General features: G+C 42.3%; 1 protein-coding gene across 3 annotated transcripts in view; it reads right to left on the bottom strand.

The window, feature by feature from the left end:
• The window catches only part of AMPH (amphiphysin), a 125,231-nt gene that overhangs the window by 48,462 nt on the left and 60,410 nt on the right, over window positions 1-16,359 (bottom strand). For all 3 annotated transcript variants that reach the window (XM_075418609.1, XM_075418607.1, XM_075418608.1), the window contains exon 3: window positions 5,907-5,961. In XM_075418609.1, coding sequence (XP_075274724.1) covers window positions 5,907-5,961 — 55 coding nt within the window. The remainder of the gene's footprint in view (window positions 1-5,906; window positions 5,962-16,359) is intronic.

Below are 16,359 nucleotides of genomic sequence, written 5' to 3'. Positions count from 1 at the left end.
AAGGTATGCCCATAATGAAGCAAAGGACTGGCAAGAGCTGAGACAGGTCTAGGGAAAAAAGATGCCTGAATCTGGGCACAGTGCCCTAATGGACCTGATTTTAATGAAGAATGGTTATCTCATTTGCTCACCCAGTAGGTTTAGAAGTATGTGCAGCCCAGCGCTTATTTACGCTTGCAGCAGGGTGGTGTCTACAGAGAAGTGTGCTAAGCCATAGTGCATCAGTCAGTCACCTTTGGAGCTCTTGCTACCTCAGGTGAAACAAGAATGGGGACTATTGATGGTTATCACTCTGTAACACACAGAAGAGCTGGCTTAAATGTAAAGTAGCTTCATTAATATTATGAGAAAGAGCATAGGTCTATCTTCAGTGAGATTAGTTTGACCCCAGTGAATAAACTACTTCCCTCACTGAAGGCATTGGGGTTTGCCTTTCCATTTTGATGAAGCACCACTACATTAGATGTTGAATACAGTTTTGAATCCGGTGAAACCAAACCTACCTCACCTAACATACTAAGAGTCAGTTCAGATCAACAACATTAAGATGACAACTGTATTTTGGCTTCTTTGCAAATCTGAGCACCACTGCTATTTTTTTTTTTTTTTTACCTAGAATTATTAAAAAAAACCAGAACTCCAACACTTTTTTCCTCCAGCCAATGTCTGTTTGTTGCAGCACATCTGTGCTGCCTTCAAAATATCTCTGGTGTGATCTTCAGATTTAACTGCTCGGTGGATGAAACTTGAATGTCTAGCAGAGCAGACTAGAATAGCTAGTCAGCAGCTATTCCACCACATGCTCCAAAACACACACTTGAGATACAACAGGAAAATAATGCACACTTCCTAATACATAAATGGTGGTCTATGGAATGGGTAGGATAGGAAAAAAAATACTGAAATAGCTGAAAGTAGATGGCTGTTCTCAGACCGTAAGTTCAAGGGAGAGAATGGCACGGGAAAGGGGAAGAACAAGTACAAAGGAAACCCTGGTGTTCAGAAGGTACAAGGTTTCATCCTTAAATCCAAAGGTGCTGTGCCAAAACAGAATAATTGACCTCTTGAAGGCTTACCTTGGGGGTGCTTTTTAAGGACAGAGCTCAGCTCAAAGAACAGACATAGCACAAGAATTAAGAAGCATTTCTTCCTTTTCTCCTTCGGGGTTAATGCTTAGGACGGTGTCTCACTGGCTAAGAAAGGGTTTCTGGATAAAGGGGCTTTTTTTCACCTAGAATATGCTAGATTACAGCAAAATTCAGATGACCTTTACATATTTTTCCAGGCAGGACTCATTCAACATCTTCAATGCCACTATAAAAGAATCCACTCGGGAGGTAAGGCAAAACCAGCACGGTATTGCCATGCTTAGGAAGGCTGCTGCTGTCCATCCAGGGTGAACGCGCAGACCAGGAAGGTTTGCACATCCTTGATCATGCTTGATCCTTTCCAACACCTGAACTTCTGCCCTTCTGCGCTCTGCCTGCTAAACCTGCCACGTATGTTCCTGCTCGCTGATCCCTCCTGCAGCCTGCCCTCAGCTCAGTCACAGACCAAGCTTGGGCAGAGCACCCTATCCTGTGCAGACTTTCTTTTTGAAATACTACAGTACTCAGGCATAGACCTGCTAAAAGAACAAGTAAAAGACACTTAGCACCCCATGCCTGAGTCATATCAAAGTTGCACCAACTTTTACACTTGTTTCAGTTCTGGGAATCCGGTAATCCTTCGTTCTACCACATCTCTGTAAAAAACATCAATCAAATCCAGCTGCAGCGTGAGACAAGTGGGCATTACAGTACTTGGCTTCCTCTGTCAGGGGCTTCTGTCTGAAATTTCCACCCACGGAGATCACCCATCCTACTGCCCTCCTACTCTATCTATACTAGGTTTTACTGCAATACCCCAAATGAGTGCATAGGTAAATACCAATCTGGTGGCTTCCCATTCTTTTTCATGCTTGTGGGCATAAATTTACAATGTCCAGTGATTTTTTTATTTGGTTGGTATTCACATAGAATTATTTCTTATGCACTGATATCTTTTATATGTTATTCAGCACTAAACTTAAGAGGATTAGTGTCAGCGACAGACTGCAGGCTCTCTGCTGTTTTTAACTGCTATCACTCAGAAAGACGAATTGTTTAAAGCAAGTCATGAAAGTACTAAGAAATGTGAAAGGAATTTTTAGTGCTGATGAATAGTTAGAAATTTATATTTATTATCAATTGTTTCATTTGGTACCACTTCTTGGTAACTGGGTCACTTATTTAATAACTACAAATGCCAAAAAAATTGTATCGCTTTGGAAAAATGATGCTAAATAATCCCGTTACTGAAGCCTGAGGCTCTTGCATGAAATCATCCCTCTTTCTGTGGGAAAGAGCCACTGTCCCTGGAACCCCAAAGGACTCCTAGAGGCCCCCAAGTGGCAGGGATCCCGGGGGGTCACGGTGCAGAGACTTTCCCATTAAGCACCCTAGAGACGGCAGAGTGTAGGTGGCTCTGCCATCGTAATTCCAACGTACTCAAGCTCCCATGGCACTGAAATTGGCCTGGGACTCCATGCTGGCTGTAGGACCCATGTACTGTGGGGTTTCCTCACTCCCCAGTAGCAAAATCTAGGCTGAATCATGGAGAAAATTCCATTTTCCTGATGGAGTGAGGCACCTTGGTCTGACTTAATATTTAATTACTTGAGCGGGGAAGAGAGCTTCATGTGCAGTTCTCCAGGGAAATGACCTATCCTGCCATAAGGGTTGTATCTGTTATTGCGAGTTACCCTTAAGAGTTTCCCCTGGAATAATTCAATCATTTCATAATTAATTTCAAAATTTTACAGAAAGATGATGAACAATTTATTGCTGCTAAGAAATTACATGATTCGATTTTAAGATTTGAGTGCCTGGAGGATATGTGCAGTTCTGTCAGCCACAGACTGACAACTAGGCAGCAAAACTGCTTACAGCCCTTCAAAACCTTCCCTTCCCTTCCTATAGACTAGTTATTCTTTCTCACTATGTTAAGCCACCTGAAAAATATGGTGCTTCTTTTTCATGATGCAGTATTCCTTTTCACCTCTGCCACCTTGCCACCTGCGTGCAGAATTGGGTCTGTATCTCCTCATCTGCACTGGTACTTACAAAGAGCTCAGGGCAGAGAATAGGAGGCTGATTTAGGGTTTCTTTAACAATTGGTCCATAAAACCGTTCAAGTCACCTACTGCTTTCAAAAGCTTAAAAAAAAAAAAAAAAAAATCAATCATGAAGTAGAGAACCCAGATATACACGTTGCCAAGGAGACTGGAACAGACAGAAGACTGAGGCATGAGATAACTTCAGCTACGGGGGACAGTACACAGCCTCATCAGCACAAACATCACTGATACATAGCAGACGTTAAACTATCAGGCAGGTGAAATAAAACAGCACATAAAAACCATTCACAAGTTCAACAGCTTTATGACGTGGTTCCTCCGAGTCCTTGAGTAACCAGCAGTAAAGATCAAGATTCAGCTAAGACTCAGAAGCACCTCAGAGCAAGAGGTGGACTTTGAATACAGCAAAAATTCTTTTATTTTAAGAACATGTGATACTAAACCTCAAACTGTCAAGTATATTAAAATTAAGTGATAGAGGGTCACAAGCAGGCTGAATTGACGGTTCCTTGCTTAAACTGTGCCCAGATCTCATACTTCCAACTTCCAATATCCAGTCACTCAAAAAGACACACAGCAAAAATCAAAATTATTACTAGAGTTCACAACATACCAGCTTCATAAAATGCTTCTAGTTAACCTTAGCTGTCTTGCCAATTCCTGAAACCTTTTAAAATTAACTGCTTTTCTCACACTTATAAGAGTACAAGTGTATTACTTCCCAATGAAATGACCGACCTTTTTCCCTGCAAAATGAGCCCCTGAGGACAGCATGCCTCCAAGGTTCAGCTGTCCTAGGTGCAGAAATCCCATTTCAGTGTATAAATTCAGGGGTTCCCATGCTTCTGTGCATAGCTGCCCCAAAATGTTTCAATGACGGCAGTCCTTCAAAGAATAGCACCAAAGAGGCTGTAGCAGTTGCTGGATATGCTTCTGCCATTCAAAATCTGGAAGGGCTTTTCCCACTGCTGAGCTAGTCAGCTTTGGGGAAGCCCCAGCCAGAGCTGTGTTTGTGGACTACTGCCTCAGACTGTCCTCCCACTCCACAGCACGAAGGTGTGCCAACACACGCGCCAAGGATGCCCACTGCTGCCTTGCTGGCTTTGGAGAACAACATTTTCAAGGCTTTTGCTAGCTGCTTATGACTGGGTCTTTTTTAAGACATGGAGATACTGAGGTGCTAGCAGACACTTCTCATTCTCAGTAAGAAAGTCAGTCCAAATCATTCTCAAATATGGACTTACAGGATGCAACAAGAGAGTGATGCTGAACAGAAAAGCATGGCTAAAAAGGCAAAAGTTGCATAATGAAAATTATCAGCCAAGTTAAAAACAAAACTCAGTGCAAAGAGTAGCCCACTCAACAGGAAAACAGCAAAAGGCCCACCAACGCATTAAGTACTAGAAAAAGAAGAGACAGAAAGAAAGAGTGAAGGAAAATGAAACATGTAGAGGAGGACTGTTGTCACCAACATGGAAATCAAAGCAGCATGTAAACAGTCAGCCTACATGACGGAAAAGCCATCTGGCCAACAAACAGCCTCATCCTCATCACGCCGCTTCTGAGTATCCATCTGATAATGGGTGTGGGGAAGGAATGACTGAAAAATAAGAAAATAAAATCAGCACCCAATGGGTTCCCAAAAATGACTGATGCTGAAGTTTCCTCTAAGAACAAAAGACATTGTGCAAATCCCTACAAGGCAAAATATCTTTTGTCTGTTACAGGATTTTCCTTGCCCAGCCCATCCAGAAAATAATAAGACAGTCAAAGACATTAAGCTACTGCTTTGCTTTTGCTGTAAAACCAGTTCCCATCAAAAAGAGTTTTCTTCCCTGCCTGTTAACAGCTGCTGAAGCTTTATGACGACACAGTGATTTCCAGGGATGTTAATACTGGTTTGTAATGTTTTTCCTACTGGACTGGAGCCAGGATAAAAATATACACACTTTATATATTTATCACATATATATACACACACCTATTTCAAGATGCCATTACTGTCTCTCTGTCAGTCACCAACTCTTACTCCCTTCCTTTGGCACCTGGCCTCCAAGTCATCCGAAGAGAGGTGGCATGAGAAAGAGCACACTTTGCATATGGTGCTAAGTTGAGTGTGCTGGATTTACAAATGTCCAGTAGGATTTAAACAGCTGTTGTCTTAGTCTCTGATATTTAAGTGCTGACCAGTGAGCTTCTGCTACTTGGATTTTCAATGTAGTACTGAAAGAGACTACATTTGATTTTTAAACTTTAAAAAAATGGATTAACCAGTCAGGAATACACGAGAAAACAAACCATCACAGGGAGCGTGGTTTTGGAGGGAGGAGATAACCATCCAACCAGTAATAGTTGGAAATGTTATAGTTGTGGAGATCAAGCAATCCCTTGCCTCGCATGGGGTATTTCATATTCTCGCATTTGCAAAGATGAGTAACAAGATGTATAGATTTTGTGGGTGCTCAGAATGCACGCAACGTGAGAATCTGGGCAGCAGTCCTGCACACAAAGGACACCCAAGGATGAGCTGCGCATGCAAGGTTGTACACGCACGAGCTGACATCGAAGGTGCAGAATCCCTAGCAACAGGCTAAAGTGCCTGTGCCAGATCCAAAGCAGAAATGCGGGCTATTAAAGACAAAAGTAATATTACTTGTATTTGTCTTTGTATACCTTACACAAGCCTACTTGTCTCCATTTTCAATAAAAGTCTGCTTTATGAAAACATGACGTAAAACTTAAAAATCACCTTTGATGGCTGCTAAATATCCTCTCAGTTCTCTCTGGAGCCTGGAACCCTCTGCCTGGAAAAGAAAAAACGAAAAAAAGCAAGGAAGTGAAAACACATCCCAGTTATGTTATTGAAGACACATTTCAGGTGTATTTCATGCCTTAAAACATGCATACAGCATGTCAAGCTTAAAAACAGAAAGCAATTTCAGGAGCTATCTGATGAACCGTGTCACATGTGCAAGCATGCACAGGTTCATACACAAAAGGTGGCGTGGCCAAGATGCTATGCATGGTTTACTCTCCAGGCTAAAATTTCTGGTTCTATTTATCTATCTATCTGCCCAAGGAAGAATTTCAGCCAAAACAAACAGGTATATCTTATGGCCAAGGTCCAGTTCAAGTCAGCCTGGCCAATGTCCTAACTTGAAACACAAAGAAGTATACCCACGAACGGTGCACCTCTGCTTGAAACTGCTCAAATAAGGCCAGTCTAGACTTCCAGAAAATCTATGCCCTTACATAAATGGCTTACTACTTTCGAAAAAACTTTTTGAAATATTTTAACATTTTAATATCTTGCAAGCAAGTAACTGCTAAAAAACAGTAGCATTAGTTATTTTGTTTAGCTTGGCTAGTGCATCTTGCAGTCTGCGGTGAAATCTTAATTGTTTCTTTGGCAAATACATCAAAATGATCTTTCTTTATCTTATACCAATGGCCTTTGAAAAACTCAGAATAGACAAAACAAAATGGGTTGCTTTATCTCTGACTGTATCACAAGTCAGACTTCACAGCACCTAGGATTTGCAGTAAAACCTGTGCTACACTATAGCACACACATTATTGTTAAAAAGCTGTTGTCCAGGACACCTTCAACAGCCCTAGGATTCTGGAAATGCTCCATGTTTATCGGTTCCCAATATCCTTCAAATTATTTATTTAAGCAGTTGGAAACTATAGGAATATCAGCTTGCAGTCACATTTTCTCACATAGAGCTACACCATATGGGAAAATCAGCTGCAAAATATGATTGACTGCTTTGGAGTTTTTCTCATATTTTTCCTGTGAAAGTTAGATCCCAAAAGGCTGCATGTGTGAATACTTTAGCAGGCAGAGTCTCAACTGGTATAAGCTGTTGTAACTCCACTTAAGTCAAAAGACTTCTTATGTCAGTAAAGGATTTGCCATCAGTGGCAGTGATGTTCAGAGCATTCAGACACAGAGGATGATATGAAATTGAGGTTGAAAGGGACCATCTGGAGCTTAGAATCCACCTACCTGCAGCCACATTAAATCCAAATGGTGGTTCTGAAAGCTACTCGCTTCACCAGCACACACACTGCAATACGCAGATTACATCCACCAAGATGTGCCTCTCCCAACTGCCTGCAGGGAACTGGAGGATTTTAGAACTGGACAAAAAGCCCCCAAATTGCAATGCACCATAAGACGACAACAACTGTTTTAAGGCCCTGGAAATATTAAAGAATTTAGCAGGTAAAAACGCCAGAGTTGGCAGACTGAATTCACTTTATGGAGTCAACAAACAGAAGGTTGCTTTTTCACTAATTTGATCTGAAGCAAAACACCTTTTTAAACCTAAATCCATTAATCAACTAAATTCTGAGCACAGGAGTAGACCCACCAGGGTGATACCTGAGAAGCTCCTGAGTAACAGCAAGAGTACAGCAGCACTCAGACCACCAATCTATCTCTAAAGCAGGAGCCAGACAGGCATCGGCTGAGTAATCAGTGGATTAAACCTCAGGCTTAATTACTTGCAACACAATAGAAAGTTCTGAAAGTAGTGGTGGCTTGATGTTGTATCCCTTAAGAAAATATATACATGAACATCTTCATACTGTTTAGCAAAAACGCCACCTTAACACATTATAACAACACATTTTATCGTCCTACATAACACAGTAGCATCCCAACACACTTCAGAAGCTTTTTTCTCCTTCTCTGCATGCTAAAATAGGAGGTAGAGAGATGACAGAAGTTGTTGGCTTCAGTGGAGGAAGGCATTAAGTGAACAACACTGCCACAGAGGAAAGGAGATCAAACTTGGGGGCAGAACTTCTTGCTCTAAGATCTGAAGAGGAGTATGAGCAAACATGCCGCAGAAAGAGGAGGGAAGGTTCCCCTTTTATGCATGCCAGTCTCCTCCTGGGAGGATGCCTGGTACTCTGAAACGTCACACGAAAGTATAGAAACTGTCTTTCCAATTTGTATCTTCTTTGGCCTGAGCGCTTGTGGTGGAAATGGGAAGTAGATACAGCAACTTGATTCTTCATCATGGTCCAGCTGAACAGGAGCCCACATGATAACAAAATCTAGTTATTAAAGGATTTCTTATCTTTCAGGAGCAGCAAATTGCAGCTGGAAGGCTCAGAACCCTTTTAGCTGTCCTCGTGTCCAGTAAAAGGTCTATATTTACTCATACGCGTGCCATTTTGTCACGTGGACTAATTAGCACACCACAAATGGCATGTCAGGGACATGCACTGCCCAAGCATCATGTTTTTAACTGTACTGCTGTGTAGTTTTACAGCTGGTACCCCAAGCCACTACGAGATCTATTGTGGTTGCCTAGCATTGTGCGTCACCAGCAATCACTGCTCGGGAAAACACATAAGAAGTAGTCAAAGCAGTAAACCATGATGCAAATATTTTGCCATATGTGCTGTTATGAATTCTGACACTTCATTCAAAAGAATAATTCTAAGATGCATCTCCCTCAGTCTATGTTATTAACAGGTCACAAGCACTGAAATATCTAAGCAGAATAGTGCCATATGAATTTTCCGTCATTAGGAAGTGTTGTAGGACATGTGACATTAAAGCACCCATGGGCAAGGGCCAGCTCCCGCTGAATTTGAGAGCAAATCTCTTCGTTTCAGTGGCAACAGAATCAGACCTTTCTATAAAATACCAGAGATAACATTTTGCATCAGAAGTCCTCAGCCCTGTGAATTCTCCCACATGTGCCTCTGGTCTACACATTTCGCTATAGTTAACTCACTGTTAGTGATGGTAGATACACTTTTATCACCGAATAGGCTAATTAATACTCACAGGATGAAAATACTGCATTTCTGGCTCTGCACACCTTGCAAACCATGATGAAGGGGTTTTAAAAAGTACTAGTTTTAAGATTTCCTCATATTTAATATTCCTCCTTCTCAATAATTACTGATACACTTTTTTTCCTTTCTGGTCTATCGGATCAAAGCCTCTGGTGGCTCTGAAACCACTGCTTCAAGTATCTTCATTAAGTCCATCAGTTTTGTTAATTGAGATGCAGCTTCTTAAAGGAGAACAAAAAGTAGGTGTCATTTTGCAGATGATGTGCTCCTCTGAAATGAGATTTCTCAAGTGAGCACTGATGCTTCTCTATCCTTTCATAATTTCTTTTATTTGTTCTATGTGAGGCAGCAAAATGAGTCAGAGTTTCATAATATGCAAGAAAACTCCAGAGAGAAATCTCAATAGCGTACTTAACAGGAAACTTCTCAGAAGGTTGTTTGATAAGAACAGGCATGTTCTCATTGGACTCCAGCACCAGAAATCAGTGCTCTTAGCTCACCTGGTCAAAGTCAGCATACAAATTACCAAAAATCTGTCAGACAATCCTGTCAAACTGCACCTAAGGGCAAGGGAGGCATTCCAACAATCCAAACCAACATACCTCACTAGAAAATCGACACAGGTCTCCACAGCCACATCCTAAACAATAACTAGTTACTCTGAAAACTGTAGCACACAGTCAGCGTCGCTGTCAGATCCCCTTTTCTACTCTCTGGTCTTATTACATGGTCAGTATTATGCAGCCGGTAAAGACGTGCACCCAGGCAGATAAGCAGGCTTGGTGTTTCAGGATCTTGTCATCTCGTCAGTCTGACAGTCAACAAAGAGATCCACAGCACTGTTGACTGTCAGACTGACGAGACCCACAAAAACTTAATTACTAAAACCATAAAAAACATGGTTTGTGTCTTACCACTAGAAAAATTGTTGCTTCCACTCAGAAATTAAAGGCCACCTTGCCTCCATGAAAGCTGGCATTGAATGACCTATTTGCCAGGCATCATTTATTCACAGCTTTCCAGGCAGAACAGAAGACTTTGATTTTTCTATCATGTCACATACAGGATGTAAACACAATACATCTTTACGGCAAAGGTCAGCACAGCATGCGCTTGATACCAAAACCTAATAAATCACGCCACTTTAGCGAGAGTCAAGAGCACTGCCAATGTTGAACCTGCAGCACAGGTTAATTAATAACCTGCCCTATAGAAATGCAAACCAGATAATTACTAATGCAGCTCTAATACCAGAATTCTGTCATTCCATCACTAAGACATCAGGGAAATAGCTCAAAAGACAGCATTTTCTGTATCACCTGGAAGACATCCTTCATTGTAACATGCAGTTATTAGCCACAATGCAAAGCAGCACTGTCTGTCTGTTCGTAAACACTTTAGGTAGTATTTACTGGTAGGTCTTTTAGGGAACTCAGAAGTATGAATGCAAAGCACTACTGCATTAAGTGAAGCTTAACAAAGTAAGAGGCTATTGGGACAAATCCATAGTTCAATATGAAATATATCTGTATACCAGAGTACCCTATTTTACCATTTCTCACTCTCCTTACAGTTCCTAGAACTGTTTCCCAAATTTTGGAATCTTTTTCTTAAATAAATACATTTCTTCTTTTCTCTTTCTACAAGACTTTGGTTTTGAATTATTTGTCTAGTGCATCACTTGATAAAAGTTGGGTTTGCAACCTTCTTTGGAAACACAGAGGGTTCTGGCATCCCATTACCTACCAGCACACCACCAAATTTGTGGTCCAGCCACTAAGAAGGCTCAAGAGTAAGAATTTCATTGTTCTAATTATTAAGTAACATGACGAGTTGAAGTAAACTGCACCAAATCAAACAGGTTCCTCAGACAATTTGAACTAATCCAGAAAGTATGAACTCTAAAGGTAAGAACCAGTGAACATATACTTGGCCTCTGTTTACGCCTATAGCTGCATATCCATAACTATATTCCTAAGTAACATATAACAGCTATGCATTAACCGGTCTGGTAGAAAATTGTCCAGAACTGTTTGTTGTGAACTGCACCACGTTCAGTTCAAGTGTTAAATCTCAGAGCTGGGGTATGTTAACTACCCCTAGGGTCAGTAATTCCAAACAGTCTAGATTGTGTATTCCTGCGTCCAGTTTACTTCAGAGTGTCTATCAGGGACAGTATTTGGCATCACCTTTGTTTAGCAAAGGAGTCTCCTATGGACAGAGCTGTATTGAACCAACAGTATGCTGCAGCTTATCAAGTATCAAGAATGCCCTGCATTTTAGTTTGCGATTCCACAGACAACCTAGGAAATCTGAGTATCAGCTAAGGAGAAATAGTGTCTCCCATTCAGAGTAATTTTAAAGTTTGCACCTTTTGTTTATTGCCTGGATTCTTCTCCATATCTCAAGCCCATGCAGAAGATCAGTAAAATTAGGGGGTCTAAGGGGAGGACATAAGGTAGGTTTAAAGATGGTCAAATAGATATATGGGATACCTAACAACGCCCAGAGGAAAGAAGGTGTTGCAGAACACAGATCGAATTTCGTGTGATGATATATATTGAAGCTCCCCTTCTTCAACCTGTCCTTCATTCAACTCCAGACTAAGACACCCATCACTGTCTGCATGAGTCAGCTGCCTCTCCTTTTCTTAGAGCCAATGTAGGTCTCTTCAGTGCAAACCGTAGAGTCAGGAGGGCAAATAAGAAAACCCTATAGTCAAAACCATTCACTGAGCATAGCTCTCCAGTGCCATTTGCGATACATCCACAAATGGCAAACATAACTGGTCCTAAGGACCTGCTAGCTTTGTTGAACAGCATTTGGAAGCCAGGAAGGACATAGTAGGGCCTCACAAGTGGTGAAAGATGCCAACACTTCGATAACTGACTCGCAACCCTCGCAGCAGCTCTCAACTCAGTTGGTGGGGCTGTGCCAGGAGCCACAAGTAATCCCAGCACGGGCCATGCCCTCACTGATGGGTGTCATCCTGCAGGGTCTGGGCCAGGTGGGCAGAGCCAAGGGCTGGTAAGAGGCTTCGCTGACACCCCCCAACCTAGCCGAGGGTTTGAACCAGGTCCAGGGTCTGTCTGGGAGGTCCAGATGGGACCAGCAGAAGATGCAGCTGAAGCACAGGTCCCCTAGGCATGAGGATCAACCTGTGACCTGGCTTAGGGAGGGACTCCTAGGCTCACGTGCAGGGTTAGGAGTCCCAGATCAGGCTGTTCAGAACTATTAAGGTCCACAGATGCCCCCAGAGAACTGAGGGGTTTCTGCCTTGGCCCTCCAGACCACACTGCCCAGTTCAGCACAAGCATCTGGGCAGACCCAACTCACACACAGACACCTACATTCAGGTGTTGCAATCTGGAACTGGATCACTTTCCAGGGGCAGGGTTCAGCTGCCAAAAAACACGTCTGTTGCTGCTGGAGGTGCCTTGGGGTGCTGGAGAGGACCACAGAGCCAGCTGGTATGATAGGGGACTGTGACCAAAGCCATGTGCCTCTGTCTGGAGCAACAGCTGGGGGCCAGGTGGGACACCGTGAGGCACATCTGGTGCCTACGTGTAGGTGCTGAATCTCATCTTGCGTATCTTCACTCACAATTGAAGTTTAAGAAATTAGTAGCATATCTTATGCAAAAAGTGCGCTTCAATAAATGTTAATTGTCTCACAGAACAACTTTAAGACAATGTGTGTCACAGCTGTCAGGCAGCTAAACATGCTTGCGTGAAATGAAGATCTGGCCAGGATAAACCTTTTCAGGACCCCTAACCATTACACCCAAGGAGCAGCTCTTACTGCGAGGCACACAGTAAGTAAAGCAGTCCAGAGAAGCAGGTTCTGCTCACTTAGGAACAGCAGGAAAAGGCTCTTCATTTGCATCTAATTCTATAAACTAGCAACAACAGCACTTGACATTTTGCTTTGTTCTGACAACATGTCATGGGCAGCTGCTTTTGTAGTAGCAACTGCTATATCTCTGTGTGTACATAAACAATATATAATGTTAATGGTTTTAAACACTAAAATATATTTAAACCGCAGTCTGTAAAATCAAAGAAGTCTTACAACTACATATGGAAAAATAATGAGAAGTAAATATGCACAGACATGAAATAGAACACTGATGTCTTATAAAAATAAAGCAAGCACTGTGAGTCATTAAAATATACTCGGGGATAAGGGAATTGCTACTTTACTGCCTGTCAAAAAAGAAAGCGTAAGATGTGGTTGCTTAAACAACAGAATAGAGATGAAATTTCAGGTAAAATCTCAACGGACTTGATGACATTTTCACAGTCGAGAGAAATATGCAGGAATCGTCTTTTCTTTTTCCCCCCTCCCTGAACTTCAGGGACGATTGGGAAGCTGAGCACATCAGCAATTAGCTGTGCAGAGAGAAATGTTTAAGCCTCAAGAAATTTCTTGCAATACACTGAAAATCTATGTTTTGTTTGTTCCACAAGTTTTGATTTAGAGTGGCAATTTTCAGTTTACAGCTTAAATGGAAGGTGAATAACAGTTGTACTCACTGTTAAAAATCTAAATGTTTTTACTGTTGGTTTCAGCTGCAGCAGTTTATCTGATAGGGAAAGTCCAGAGGCTCTGCAAAGCTACTGTGCTCTGCTGTCTCCAGACATGGGATGACTCAGTTTCTCCATGGTGATTCATCTGGGTAATTCAGCTCTGGGCTGTTAAGTCCAGAAGGGGCTCTTACCCAGATGTATTCAGAAAGAGATGGGAATGATCACTAGGGCGTCTAAATGAGCTTTTCCTACAGATAGATCTGCTGGACATATCCTTGTAGATAGCCTTTTGCTGAGTTTGGTGCACATCCACCATCCAATCTGCTACTCAGGTAAGGAACAGCAAGATTTCAGATATTCAGTTATCCGTTTCAAGGTAATGAGCACTGTACTCTTTCTCTTTCCTTTCTCTGTCCTTTCCTTGAGCTGAACTAGGAGACCTCATTTATTATATTTGGAGAGTATTATTAAAAATATCATTCTGTACATAAGATCAGTTCACCAGCCAAGTGTTACAGGCTCAATAAGGTAGGGAAACAAGAAGAACAGACCATTTTCACAGCTTTCAGCTTATCAGGATCCCCCAAGCCCACGTGGCACCAGCTGCTATGAACAACTTACAAAGAGACACAGAACTGAGTGACAGTCTTCCTCAAAACCAAATGTAGGTAGGCGAGACGGCCAGGGAACAGCCAAATCACTGCTAAGCGAGATTGCAAGAAACAAAGTAAAGTTTGGACTTTCTGGCAAACTGCCTCTGCCATGGAAAGGCCCAGTTAGCTCAGCAACCACCACGGAGACAGATAATCCTGGAGGCAACTGCAAAAGATGGGACAGCCTCTATCAGGGGCGGTTCTGCTTGCAAGCCACCTGAAAGGGCCACAGCAACTGCTGGCTGGACCTCGGCGCTAGGACCAATCACCCATGCTGCCTCTTTATTCTTTAATACCTAGAACTTCATTTTTCTTTTTCTAAATGCTCTAGAGTCACAGAGCTAACCTTAAAATCAGGACTGAACGTAAACCAAGAAGAGATGGCTGACTGGGTTCATAGAAGACGGCAGTTCTGCAAGGTATTAATCATAATAATCATAATAATTCAGATGCACATTGTAACGCTTCATATCTGTGCATTGCTAGTTAGTTGTGGATCAAAGTATGAATAAAACTAAGAAAATTTAAGCAATTTATATGCGTCTTATTGGCAAACATGGCAGAAACAGTGTTTTTGCAGCATTTGTTTGCAGCACAACAGAACTCTTTGAGAGCAAGCCCAGCAGAGCACAGTATGCACGTGTGATTAGTTTAATGAATGTACAAATGGTCTCTCGTTTGGTGTGCCAGTGGACCTAGCCTAATCCGCATATGCTACTCCAGAGAGCTGTAGTAGTCCCCTCTGCACTCGCTCCTCCCTATCCAGTTCCTCCCCTGGCCCCAAGTCACATTCGCATCCGGATTTAGATTCATGCAGCTCCTGCAGAGTCCTTGACTGCTTCTTACTGCCTCTCTGTACATCAAAGTAGCAGGACACAAAAAGGAAGAAATGCTAAGATCCTCCTTAGCCCTTAGCAAGGCTTTCAGCTGAAAATCACCATTACTGAAAGATCTTGGTAAAGCACAGAAAAAACAAACAGTTGACACAATTTTGCTTACAAAGACTTTTTTTTTCCTCTTTCATCTCTTTGGTTTTCACTCAGAATTATTAGCTAAAAAAAAAATCCCACAAAACTGTTTCTTCATGGGGATGCTCCAGCTGCTCCTTCTGCACCCTGTAAGAACCTTACAGATGCACCTTATTTCTAGTAGCACAGTTACTCCCTGTGCAAACAGCTGGGACATTGACAGCAAGGATAATCAGCCACGTAAGGACAATCAAGAAGAAAGAAATGCTCCATTGATATCCCAGCGTACTTGGAAAAGACGAAGGGGAAGAAATGGGAAAATACAACATCTCTGCAGAGTTTCAAAGCTTCTGAGTGCTTCTTCAGGCCTATTAAAATCCACCATCTTCCTGATCTCCAGAAATTTGCAGGAGGAACCACCCTCCTCAGAGAAACAGGTTCTTTTACTTCCCATCATTATCATCTTTGGGGAAGGGCGAAGATCTGCACAGCCCAGTGGCTCCTGAAACCCCCCTCCCTTCTACACTGAGAGAGGAAACTAAAGGCTAAGTGACCGTAAGGTGCAAAAGAGTTAACAAGCATCCCAGCAGCCAGGATGCAGGGTTTGTGCTTACAGGGAAAGACAGAAGCTCATGTGGTAGACAGGACTGATTCAGGGCAGAAATTGCAAACACTGATGTGAGCCAATTTTTACATTGTGTAAAATGCGTAGCAGTAGTTCTCTCACCCTCCAGTGCCTTTCTATATAAGCTCTGAACGACAGCTCACACAGATGACGGATACCTCAGTGCACACTTACATAACAAGACTATTTCTGGGGGGAGTTAATGCAGCTCATGGTAGGCATTAATTTGTACTAGAAAGCTACTATACAATTAATCACCATTGATCACCTCACAGCCAAAATGTCTGTCCAACAAAGCGAGGAGTAATTGAGGTTAGAATTTAGGATTGTATTGGGAGTAGATTACAAACTCTTCAGGGCACCTTCGTTTCCACGTCTTGTGTTTACAACACTAAGAGGAATTGAGCCCTGCGCCCCAGTAACGCTTCATCAGCGCTGCCACCACAGCCCCACGCCCCAACAGGGAGCGTAACAACGCACAGCAGTCTGAAGCTACTCATCTACTCACTTTGTATAAAACTGGTATTATTATATGCTACCCATGGAAGCAATCCACAAAATGAAACCAAGCAAATACATCTCTTCTCTGTAAGAAGTCAACAAC

This window comes from Opisthocomus hoazin, chromosome 4, assembly GCF_030867145.1.
Source record: "Opisthocomus hoazin isolate bOpiHoa1 chromosome 4, bOpiHoa1.hap1, whole genome shotgun sequence".
NCBI lineage: Eukaryota > Metazoa > Chordata > Aves > Opisthocomiformes > Opisthocomidae > Opisthocomus > Opisthocomus hoazin.
This window is presented reverse-complemented; position numbering and strand designations above follow the sequence as displayed.